Raw genomic sequence first — 13433 nt, 5'->3', positions numbered from 1 at the left:
GAAGATAAAGGATTTTGCCGTATCCATAACTGTATTGCCGGCTAATATTCCGTAAATCGTCCTTATTTAAGCAAAAAATTCGTAAAAATAAACCAATGTCCCACACTTACCATCAAATGGTTGTATATAGAAGGATTTCAAGATTAACGGAAAACTATGTGGTGATGGCCACACGTGAGAAAAACTGATAATAAGGTAAGTAATGGTTAAGTAACGAAGATGGCTTTTATTTCTTTACAAACGAGGAAATAAATCCTCAAGAACAAAGAATAGTTCGTAATAGGTGGGAATTCGTATCATCCGAAGTCGTTTTTTGGCGATAATAGGAAAGCCAAATGGACCGTGAACTCACCTCTTTATAGGTGGGATTTCGATACGTGCATGATCGTGTTTTATTGTATTAACTCGAAAAAAGAACATTCTTTTGCAGGATAGAGGTTACCAGCTATTTCAAACGGGCGTTTATTCCAATCATCATTAGTAGTTGCTAACTCAAGGTAATAATAGCATTGACGACAATAGAAATAATGATTGCTATTCTCACTCTGACCAACTAATGTCAACGGTAGCAAGTCTTTAGAGATGAAAAAGAACAGAATGGACAGTGTTAGGAGGAGGAATTTACTTCAGATTAAAATTAAACCCTTTCAATTTTTCATCACTTTATTTGATAAATTACTGCAACCTGTTTCCCTGTTATTAAAACATTTTTGGATAATTCTTTCCAACTAAAAGTAAGGGATGATCAACTTGTGTCCTTTAAGTGTATAATAATAAATCATATAGGTTAATAAATATGTATAAGGGATAGCGAAGAAAATTCCAGGGAAAGAAATAACACTTGAAGTTTTGTATATAGAGGTCTTAAGAGAGGAGTCATCTCAATAAAAGAGCTTTTCTTCCTTTGGAAACAATAATACATGCTCGCAATATGAAATACATTCATAAATCTGAACTGGAAACGGGCAACAGCTAAAATCAGGAAACGCCACCGTGTGGTGATCGGTCTTATTCCTGGGCGGTACTCTCGTTCGGAATCGAAGCAATTTTACGGCAAGTAAGTGCTCCTAGCATTACCACCTTGAAAGAGAGAAAATGAGCACTCGAAGGCGGGTGAATGGGTTTTCTGACTGAGGCTTAATGGAAGATTGATGACTCCCATGTTCAATGGTGTAAGCTAGATTAACGACCTTCCCGCCGCAATAACCTAACCAACCACTCAATGGCGATCAGGTGATGTCACGCGATGCCTTTATTATCCTCGAAGTATCAAGGTATTGTTACGGTATCCGCTATCACGGAACTTGTAAATCACGCCAAGAGCGATTTCATTTCTCCATGGGACGGTTCCACTTTTTTACGTGAGAAGGCGTTCGGATATGCTTGAAAGACACAGTGCAGAGGTAGGATAACCTTCTCAGACCTGAAAGTGTATTTTCCGCAGAAAATGTTCGTTTTCCTCATTTTTCTACAGAAATAGAACCGAAAAATATTAATCCACTTCAGAAATTGTTATGTTCAAAATGATTTTTACTACATTAAAATCTTTTAGAAAAAATCATTAAGCAATAATGAACGTATCAATTACAGTACGTAAACATAATGAGGTAATCACAAGAAGTGTTTTTTGCATGAAAGAATAAATTGCATAGTATTGATGTTACATAAGGTCATATTATTGAAATTAAGTAAAATAGTACCAATAAATGGTGCGCACCTCTCTTAACGCCACTCATTGTAGAATAACCCCAAAACTAGAAACTCTCGTAATGAACCACGCTTGGGTTTCATGTGAGAGATGGAAAACAGTTGAACATGTTCAAGCGAACAACGCGTAGAATACGATACCAGCGGCAATGATCACTTGGAGACATTCTTAGATCAGGGTATGATTTTTTCAAATCAGATGTATCATATATGATGCACTGGGTCTTAAGAGGATATAACTCCAAACAATGAACTCCAAAGAAGCAAGCGAATAGCACTGCGTATTTAATTACGATAACAGGGAGCAGGAGAAATTTGCGAATTACCACAGCCATTGTTTTTAAATCAATCTGTTGGCACTACAGCATGTCAATATGGATTTTAAATGCATTTAATGAATCTGTGATGACAATGTAGTCTTTACATGCCACCCATACAAATCGCTAGCAAACATACCTGTACACGACGCCACAGAGGGGAGGGAGGAAAAGAATAAGGGATAAGGTATCTCTTTTTCAGTTGTCAGTGGATAAGGCGCAGCTTTCCATTCTCCGCAGAAACATTAATGAGAGGTACTGTTTCCAAGAAGTTAATATAGAACGACCAAATTTACTCATCAGAAGCAAACTCCCCGTTAAAAATTGCAATGTAGGAATAACAAATAACTAAATGGAGCTATAAAGATACAAGGAAGGGAATACCAATGTAAAGGGAGATCTTGATAAACAGAAGAGAGTTATTGATAGAATTGCAGGTTAAAATTGAAAAGAATAGGCTGGAAAAGATTATAGCGTGGAACGTGGACGCTGATGAAGGAGCTGATTGCGTTAGAGATTAACATCTTGTACGAATTACTAATGACGTAATTTTAGAAAAATGAGAAAAATAAATTTTTAATATTTTTCAGCAAAATACCTAAAATGAGCAAAACAAATTATCTGGCGATTCTTTTGCCACGATGAAAACATCTTGCGACGCAAATGGACAGTTTTTAGTTTTATTGCGTTAATATATTTACCTCCGAACACTATTATTGACTTCTTTCTCAAATTTATAGCACTGCAACCTTCCTAGGAAGCACTTCGCCTACTGAAGGAATGCTGAAAAGAGCTATTCCAGTGAATACAGTGCATTTATCTAGGTTTTTTTCAGACGTAGTACAAACCTTAGTTTGGCGATCGTTTCGTCCATTGCATTAGCAGATGCCTCGTCCAATGGCGCCTCGGTGGACGGGGGCAATTTGACGGGTCGCACGTGCTCCATGACGTGCAGGTCGCTGGACGGCTCCCCGATGCTCAGGTTCCTCCGAGCGGGAGGCTCGAGCTCCACCGACTGCGGATGGTGCACCTCCGCAGGCGAGGCATCCGTCGTGTTCACCACGAGCAGTCCGATGCCCACCGGAGGAAACAGTGTGGACACTGAAAGAGAGAAAGAGAAACACATCAGTGAATGCTCGGGGAGAGCTCGTCCTGAGCAAAGCCAAAGGTGCATGGAAATCACAGAGTTAGGGAAGAAATGGGGAAATCCAGATCCCTGGGCAATCCATCACTTTTTTGTTTAATTTATTCATTGCCACACCCCCGAGAACAACGCTATTTGGTAATGAAGAATCTGAGATTTTCCCGGTGAATAGCGTGGATGAAAGCTTCTCGGGTTTCCAACCGGGTCAGGGTCTGCATGGTGTAGGCCGACGTTGCTAAACACAATATTCGTATCATTCACCTTCCTCCTGGCAAACTCCGGGATCAGTTAGTCCGAGCTAAGGACCCTATTGGTCTGAAGACAGCCGGCATTTACCGCATTCCATGTGAATGTGGTAAAGTGTGTATTGGAGAGACGGAGAGGACCATTGAGACGAGGGTGAAGGAGCATCGACGCCACCTCCGACTCGGACAGTTTGAAAAATCGGCCATTGCTGAACACTGTGTTCAGAAAAATCACAATATCCACTGGGAAGAAACTGCCCAACAGAATGAAACGACTTTAGCCCGCAGCCACCGAGGCCTGCATAAACTTCACATAAAGTCACTCATTTAGGGGTTAAACCCAAGGGTTGGATCGGAAAGATGGGGGTAGAGCTCACCCCGGGAATATATTTAAGAATACACATTTTTTCGGTGTCCAACGTTCAAAAATGTTTCTCAAACAATGCATCAGGTTAGGCTTTCCATACCTGCCGAAGTTTCGGAAAATGACTAGATATCATCGCGTGATATCTCAGGACAGCAAAAATGGAAGAAATAGGTACGTGAAATATTTTTACAAGTAAAATATTTCTTTCAACATTTATATAAAAATTTAACCTACACCCATACGTTATCATAGGTGCAGAAGTCACCAAGTTTTTTAAGGGACTGTAATTATCCGCTGAGCTGAAAGCCACCAAATGCCTCCACCAGTTGCGGATGGTGAGTCGACCTCTAGATATAGAGCTAAACTGCGCTATTAGCGAGTTAACTCAAATAATAAGCATTCGTGAACAAAAATCGATGGCATTCAGAAGTGGTATGGGTCCATCCCAGGGTAAATTTGGCCATCTTAATGTTACAATAAACCTGTGAAAATTCCGTGACTTGGCAATGAGAGGGCACCAACAATAACGCCTCACATCACCCGGGGGTGAGGGCAGCAGCTCTTCTTCACATGAGTGGAGAAGACCACAGTGGTTAGTCCTAGGACACTAATTTCACTGTGGACGCGGTAACATTTACTTTAACGGCTGTAGTGCTGCGATGTGGAAGGTAATGGGAAACCACCGCATAATTACCCCGGAGAGTCGCAGCCACTCCAATTTAAAAAAAATCAGATATGTTATAACTGCCTTAGGTAATGGGTAATGTTGAGAATATTTTTTAATGTGCGCAGTTACGTAACTTTTAGTCCTAGCACTTGCCGCTAGAGAAGCTGTCTTCTGCGAAACTTGTTAGCGCACCTGCAAAGTTACCCCTTCGAGCTTTCGTTCGCTCTCTCTCGTTCTGTCCTCCGACTAGAGCACATCAACTCCTGCGACATTCCAGTCCGCTTGGCCTATTTTTCCTGTCGGATTAAATTTACCATAAAGGAGCTCACATGCCTTTATCTTATACATTAAAACGAGAAGGTATTTCTCTGTCATTCCGTTTATGCTCCCTTATACTGCGCCAACAGTGCAATAAAAATAAGTTACAGACACAAATAATACAGATAAATTATACATCGCTTTTTTATGAGATTTTAGATTGTCTTTTTTCATTAACGGTAATTCAACTTTCAATCCCCGAATGAACTGTCGTCACTGATGTCTGAGTCCTCTTCTTCAACATCATCCAAAATCTAGCAGTCTTAAATCTTTAGCTAGGTCAGCTACTTTAGCTTGAGATACGGTATCTTCTAAGCTCAATGCCTTCTCTCCGTCTTCTCTTTGTTTGTCGTCACCTCGAGCCCCAAGTGTGTTTGGTCCGCCTCATTAGTCCTTAGCGTCCTAAGCGAAGGGGCCATGTGCTTCGCTCTGCATTTATTTTTTTTATTTTTTCTGGACAGTAATCAACGAATATATGATTCCATATATACAGTCAGCGTATAGCAGGACTCCTTCGAGATATTTTCTCGTCTCTTGAGGAGCCTTATAAACCACGAGCTTCAGTCCACTAGAGTCATTCATGCTATGTGGTGTTCTTTCAGGCAGTGTGTTGAAATTCTCATCGGGTGTACTTAAAGTGTGTGGTATTTTTTATAATTGGGGATCCTACGAAAAGGCAATAGTATTGAAAGGCAAAAAAGAGACTCGGAAGTCTGTTTGTGTGTTAGGTTATAGTAAATTCATTGGTGGGGTGAATTTCAAGGCAAAGACGTACGTCAACTTGCAGTTTTATTTTGGAATCGGTGAAGAAAGGCCGTGTTTGTTGCCCTAGTGACGTGTCGTGCTCTAGTGTAATTCTTAAATTCATCTTGCCTAGTGATTTCGTTCGACCTTTATTGAATTATCACTAATAATTACTATCTTTTCTCGGAGTTGGACGGAACTGTGATTCTTCAGCTTGAAAATGTTTAAGGTAAGTTGTACCAATTTCCATACCAAATATAGGTGTGTTTGCCTACTTCTTAAACAATGTGTTATATCACTTTTAGATTATCATCATGGCAATTATCATTTTGATTTGTTTTCAAGGGTGGTAATGGATTCATATCAAATAAATCGTTCTGAGTTGCATAATGAAATATTAGAAATAAAGTGTAAAACATCAGGCGAGAAAAAAATACTCTTACTGGATTTTTTGTCGCGGAGACTAAATGTCCAGAGCTATGAGGAAGCTGTTGATGGTCTCCGAGAATTTCTTAGGTTGGAATTTTGGCTATATTACGAAAAATTATGGAACAAATGTTACCGTAATAATAAAAGATTTTTATTGCGATGTAAGGAATGGCTCGCGGAGCCAATAATTATCCTTGAAGCTGTCCGGCAATACTTTCCTGGTTCCTCAAAGGCAACAGGTATGTATTATATTTACGTATGTTTTGAACGTTTTTAGTAAATTTAATTTCTGAATATCTAAACTTATTCCATATGCAATGCATTCTATATACCACTCTATATCCTACTATTATTGCTTTGTTAGGTTCATTAGGGCGGCCCGAGAAAGACTTTATTTCTTCGTGTTACAGATCCAAGAGAAGAAAAGTTCAGAACATAAAAAGTACTTCTTCGGTAGCTGAGCTGGCATTAGCCATCACCCTTGGTTTAAGGGAGGAAGGAAATACTGCAGCCGCGGATTTAATAACGGAAGTTACTACAACAACTCCAACAAGAGCTAAGAAAGTTCTAAGTAAGTGGAGGAAAAGTGATGAGGCGCAAAAACAAATGTCTCCATTATCTCTTTTCATCACCATTGGGCTGACCAAAAGTCAATATAATGCGTTAAAATTCTCCGCTCGCACTCACAAACATTTTTTGTACCCCAGCTACACACGGGTGTTAACAGCAAAAATAGCTGCATACCCACAAGATATACGCATAACAGAGAACGAGTGCGAAGTTAGCCTACAATCCTTGCTAAACCACACAGTATCGAGGATATTGGAGTGCGAATCAACTGTTCCTGCGTCCAGCAAGGTGAACTGCACGTTGATATGCAAATATGGATTTGATGGGAGTTCGGGCCATTCCCAATACAAACAGGGTTGGGTAAAGGCGGATTCTTCGGATGAATATTTATTCATGAGCTCCGTGGTGCCACTTCGTTTGGTAAATGACGAAAATGGTATAAGTTTAAGGCGTTTTAAATTCCATATCTTGCTTATTAATGTTAAATAAGACTGTAATAAAATTGATAACTCTATTCCAACTCTGCTCTTTTAGATGAAATAATATGGAAAAATCCTCGCCCATCGTCAACAAGATTTTGCCGGCCTATCCGCCTCCGGTGGTTGAAGGAAACTACGGAAGTTGCTGTTGAGGAAAGCAAATATATACAAAGGCAGATTGACGGCCTGAAAAATTGGAGCAATAGAAATTACTCGGTCAACTTCAGCTTGTTGCTAACAATGATAAATGGAAAGGTAAGAAAAATTCATGCTTATATCGTGATAGACTGGAATATTTTAAAGTTTATGGATTAAAATTAATGAATGACGATTATTTTAGGTATGCAATGCATTGACTGGCAACCCGAGTATGAGGTGCTACATCTGCGGAGCAACAGCTGCGGAGATGAATAATTTGATGGATTTAAGGAATCGACCTGTAGATGTGACCAAATATTCCTTCGGAATATTGACCTTGCATTGCTATATCCGGTTTTTTGAATGTTTGCTACACATATCGTACAGGCTGGAGTTCAGAAAGTGGCAGGTAAGAAAGAATACAAACAAGCTTGAATATAGTTCAATGGTGAAAATGCCATTAAATTACGAGAAAAAAACTCTTTACAGGCTCGAGGTAATCTCAAAACGCTACTTACGAAGAGGAAAATAAGAATTCAGAAGGTTTTCAAGGAAAGGATGGGGATAATCGTTGATGTTCCCAGACCTGGATCTGGTAACACAAATGACGGTAATTCGGCCAGGCGCTTCTTCGATTCCCCAGAATTGGCCGCTGATTTGACAGGTAATTGAGTGAACGTGCTCTGTATTAGGAAAACATATGTAATAGCATAACTTCACGCATATGTTTGCATATAAAAATGGGAAAGTATAATGTGACATTAGCAGTAAATTAATTATCTTGTTTTAATTACAGGTATCAATGTTGATCCTTTCCCTTGGGCTACAACCTTGTCACGGTGGAAAGGCTTGTGCGTTCCTATGACCCTAAGAGCTGCACTGGCGGGATTAATTCGAAATTAGTCCCTGTAGGGCCACCCAAGCCAGAGAGGTCGAAGGGTAGGAGCCAGACGAAAGGTAGTCCACGTGATGGTGTCACGTGAAAAACACTGTTGGAATGGAAGTGGGAAACCCTACCAACTATCTATTCCCTGAAAACATGGAGTTTGATCAAACTAGCCTCGGATGGTCTAATCGCGAGACCCAGCCCTTAAGGGTGGGTGTCGTAGGTGGCAACGAGATTGGCAAGGTCCTCGGGGTCCGTATCATGCGAAATCCTTGCAGAAATATATCATCATCATCTTTTTCAGCATCAGCAGTAGCATCCCAGGAGCAGGACAAGAAGACTAAGTGGATGGGGAAGAAGAAGGCATCGATGAATATAGGGACATGGAATGTGAGGACTATGATGAGGGCGGGGAAGTTAGAAAATATCAAAAGGGAAATGGATAAAGGGAGGATAGATATCTTAGGATTATGCGAGGTGAGGTGGAGGGATGGCGAGGACTATTGGAGTGATGGGTATAGGGTTATATATAGTGGAGGGGAAGAAAGCCAGCGGGGGGTAGCTTTAGTACTAAACGGGAAGATGGGTAAGCGTGTGGTAGGTATAGACCAGGTAAGCGATAGGATTCTGGTGGTAGAAATTGAGGCGCGGCCCACCAACCTTGTGGTGGTCCAAGTTTACATGCCCACTAGCAATCATAGGGAGGAAGAAGTAGATGAGGTGTATGAACAGCTCGAGGAAATAATTAGAGACACACCGGGTAAGAAAAATCTGGTAGTAATGGGGGACTGGAACGCCTCAGTCGGGGAAGGCAGGGATGGAAACGAAATAGGAGATTTTGGTCTAGGAAAACGGAACGACAAGGGAGAGAAAGCAGCAGAATTTTGTAGGAGAAACAAATTATTCATCACAAACACGTGGTTCAATCATCATAAAGGGCGAAGGTACACGTGGAAAAGTCCAGGGGATGCGGGGAGATATCAAATAGACTACATTATGGTAAGACAGAGGTTTAGGAATAGTGTGAAAAACTCGCGCAGCTTCCCTGCAGCGGATGCGGATTCGGACCACAATCTAGTGCTCATGAAATGCAACGTAAGATTCAAAAGACTTATAAGAGTTAGGAAGACGAAGAAATGGAACGTAGAAGCCCAGAAAGGGAGCATGAGGAGAGAATATCATGAACTAGTGGACATAAGTATGCGGGACATTGACAACACCAAGACTGTTGAGGAAAGATGGGATAATATAAAAACGGGAATAGTCAAAGCGGCGGAGAAGTCAATTGGCTACGTGAACAGTAGAAGGATAAAGAAGCCGTGGATAACGGAGAAGATGATAAGGGAAATGGAGGAGAGGAGGAAGTGGAAGAACGTGGACACAGAACAGGGAAAAAGAATGTACAGGGAACTGAATAATCGATTACGACGTGAAACTAAGAGGGCAAGGGAGGCTTGGTGGAAAGGACAGTGCGAGGAAATGGAAAAGTTCCAGAAGAATGGAGAAGTAGACGCGTTGTACGCCAAAGTTAAGTTGCTGTTGGGCGGCAAAAGAGGACAAGCCATGTCTAAAATTAAGGCTAAAGATGGGAGGATGCTAACCGAGCGAGAAGAGGTAAAGAGTAGATGGAAGGAATACGTGGAGGACCTGTATGACGGAGCGAACAGACCAGAGAGATTGACTCTAGAGGAGGAAAGTGCAGTGGAGGATGATAATCTTGGACCGGAGATATAAGATTCAGAAATAGAAAGAGCACTTCGTGATATGAAGGCTAGGAAAGCAGTAGGCGTGGACAATATTCCGTGTGAGCTTCTGAAGAATCTAGGGAAGGAAGGTAAGAAAAGGTTTTTCGAACTAGTGCGCAGGATCTACGAGGAGGGATGTTGGCTGGAAGATTTCGTGAAGACGGTTTTAATTCCGCTTCCGAAGAAGAAGAAAGCTGTGGAATGCGGAGATTATAGGACTATCAGCCTAATATTGCATGCGGCGAAAGTGGTACTGAGGATATTGAACGGACGAATGGAGGCGAGGGCAAATGAGTATTTGGGCGAAGATCAATTTGGTTTCAGAAAAGGGAAGTCAACTAGAGATGCAATAGCAATAATGAGGTCCCTCGTCGAGAGGAACCTAGAATATGACCAGGACGTATATGCGTGTTTCGTAGATTTTGAGAAAGCGTTTGATAGGGTGAACTGGGCAAAGTTGATGGATATTCTGAAGAGAATAGGTGTAGATTAGAGGGATAGACGACTGATTCGTAATCTTTATATGGCCCAGACGGCGCAAGTGAGGGTAGCGGACGGAGAATCTGGGTGGGCAAGCATCGGCCGAGGTGTGAGGCAAGGCTGTCCTCTATCGCCGCTGCTCTTTAACGTGTACGCTGAGGAGATGGTAAGGGAAGCGTGGGATGAGTTAGAAGCTGGGATAAAAGTGGGAGGAATGATGTTCAAATCAGTGAGATTCGCGGATGACCAGGCGTTGACCAGCCAGTCAGCGAGGGGGCTTCAGGCTCTAGTGGATGCGTTATACGAACGTTGCGAGGAGTATGGGATGAGGTTTAATCACAAGAAAACTAAGGTTATGCGGTTTTGTAAAGCATCACGAGCGAGGAATGTGAGACTCAAGATAAAGGTGGGTGGCGAAAAACTTGAGCAGGTTGAACAATTCAACTATTTAGGCAGTACGTTAGAGGAAAACGGATACAGTAGTAAGGACATCAGGAAGAGAATAGCATTAGCAAAGGAGGCGTTCATGAACAGGAAGGAGCTTCTGAGAGGATCGTTGTGTAAGAGTTTAAAGAAGAGGTTAGTGAAGAGTTTGATTTGGAGCGTAGCTCTCTACGGTGCGGAAACGTGGACACTGAGGAAAGAAGACGAGAGAAGATTGGAGACATTCGAGATGTGGGTGTGGAGAAGAATGGAGAGGGTGAAATGGACGGAGAGGAGAAGGAACGACGAAGTGCTGGATATGGTTGGCGAGGAGAGGCAGCTTTTAGATGAGATACGCAGGAGACAGAAGGTATGGATGGAGTTAGTGCTTAGCGGTGAGGGGATGTTGAAAATGGTATTAGAGGGTAGAATGTTAGGTAAACGAGGGAGGGGAAGGAAAAGAATAGAATTTTTAGATAGATTGAAGGAGAGTAGGCCTTACAGTGAATTAAAGAAGGCAGTGCTGGAAGGAAAGGGAGATACTCCATGAAAACCTACCTTAATCGTTAGAATACTATAATAATAATAATAATAATGTTGATCTAATAAAAAGAATTCCATCATTCTGAGGGCAGTATCAAGTGGCATAACACTAAATTATATAGCTTTCTCGGACTATTGCCAGAGAACTGCAGAGCTATATGTTTAACTGTATCCGTGGTATTATATGCCAACCACGGTGCATAAGGTACTGCTGCATGGAAGCGAAATTGCAAAAGAAGCGATTCTTTCCTTGGGGCAACTTTCAGAAGAGGCACTGGAAGCTCGGAATAAGAACACACGTACTTTCCGCATGAGATTTCGTAGGAAGCACTCCAGAGAGGCCACAAACGACGACCTATTCAAAAGACTGCTGTTAACGTCTGATCCGTTTCTTTCCTCTACACTGACATCAACTCGGAGAAGACCAAAAGAAATGCCAAAAGATTTAAGATATCTGCTGATTTTGGATGATGTTGAAGAAGAGGACTCAGACATCAGTGACGACAGTTCATTCGGGGATTGAAAGTTGAATTACCGTTAGTGAAAAAAGTAGAGATGGGTCGAATAGCAGATTTCTCGAATTCGAATATCGAATTCGAATATTAAATCATAGCTCGAATATTCGAATACCTCGAATTTCGAATACCTCGAATACTAAATGATGAATGCTGGAATGTTTGACTCGGTTGCCTATGCAGCAGGCAACACAAGATTTTGGGGAGTAATTTTGATTTCCTTAAAATGATTCGAACAGGAATTTAGCTGATTAATGAATAATTTAATTTTATGGAAACAATTGGGCATATAATTAATTCAACTAACATCGCTTTACCCCCACTCCTGCTGCCAAGTGCTAGCTGACAATCTGAGGCATTTTGCAAAATACAAGCTCTTTTCCACCGGATTTTCTTCAATTATTTTCAGTCCATCTTTGGGAGTTCTCACGAGATAAGAAGATGAATTGGAATTGCTATCAGGGAAAAACCAAATATTCTGAGAAAGTATCCTTTTGTCTGTGACTGTAACAATAAAGATTTATAACACCACTCATAAATTGTAACTTGATATATGTTTTTGGAAAAAAATACCGCATCAACTTCCGAGAAGCTCTGCTGCTCATATCGAGTTTCGCCAGAATGCTAAGTCTCCGTCGTGTTTTGACATTTATTTCTTTGCGTAAAATGCTTAAATAAACTCAGAAATACGTCGTGTTTGGTCTTATTCTTTTTGAAATTACGCGCACATTACTAATATTTCAATTCAATAAAGGTGTAACATCAATTGACGAAAGTCATTCTTAGACACCCTTTGTGCTAACAGATGACTCATGCAGCGGTTGACCTCCACAGAAATGGGGAACTTCGAAGCTGATAGGAAAAAAAGGTCAGTGGGGGAGGAGAGGGAGGGCCCGAAACGCGTTTCTATTGTTCTCGCGTATTTTTTCGAAGCTAAGGTCTTCGTAATATGATCCCTGCGCGAGCTGTGACCTTTTTTTATTTTGAAGAAGAGGAAAGCCTCAGAGGGGGGCTAGTGCTGAATGGAGAGGGATACCGGACCTTGGGAAATGCGCTAATGTAAGTATCCCACGGTACTCACACAGCAGTTGACCTCCAGAAATGGGGAACTTCAAAGCAGGTAGCCAGAAAAAGGTCAGTGGGTGAGAAAAGGGGGGAGGGCGTGAAACACGTTTTTATTGTTCTCGTAACTCGATATTTTTTTCGAAGCAGGGGTCTTCGTAATGCGATCCCTGCGCGAGCTGGGACCTTTTGTTTGATTTCGGAGAAGAGGAAAGCGTCAGAGTGGTTGAGGCGAGTGCTGAATGGAGGGGGATAGAGGATCGTGGGAAATGCCCTAAGTATGCTATCCCACGGCACTGAGTTTCTCCTGGTGGGGGGAATCGGGGATTTTCGGATTTTTTCACCCGACTATTTTCGGTTCCCCTCGTCGAACACTTTTCACCGCTAAAATCCACGAATTTGATGCAATTCGTCAACTTGCGTAAAACGGCGCTGCGAGCACTAAATGACTACAGTTCTCTACATTTTTCCGAGTCACTACCAACGACGTGCGTGCGACAGTGTATGACGCGAAATTCAAAGTATTCGAGGTATTCGAGGCGGTACTTTTCGCATAACTATTCGAAATCTCGAATATCGAATACTTTCTAGTATTCGAGTATTCGCGGATACTATTCGCACATCTCTAGAAAAAAGACAATCTAAAACCTCATT

The 13433-nt window shown here is 41.6% G+C and overlaps 1 protein-coding gene across 1 annotated transcript in view; it reads right to left on the bottom strand.

The window, feature by feature from the left end:
• Nucleotides 1-2844: 2844 nt before the first annotated feature.
• Nucleotides 2845-13433, bottom strand: part of LOC124161482 — a 51765-nt gene continuing 41176 nt past the window's right edge. The window contains exon 3 of the mRNA XM_046537804.1: nt 2845-3125. Within this exon, the coding sequence (XP_046393760.1) occupies nt 2845-3125 (281 nt within the window). The remainder of the gene's footprint in view (nt 3126-13433) is intronic.

This window comes from Ischnura elegans, chromosome 6 (assembly GCF_921293095.1).
Source record: "Ischnura elegans chromosome 6, ioIscEleg1.1, whole genome shotgun sequence".
NCBI lineage: Eukaryota > Metazoa > Arthropoda > Insecta > Odonata > Coenagrionidae > Ischnura > Ischnura elegans.
The sequence above is the reverse complement of the archived record's forward strand: the minus strand, read 5'-3'. Positions and strand labels throughout refer to the sequence as shown.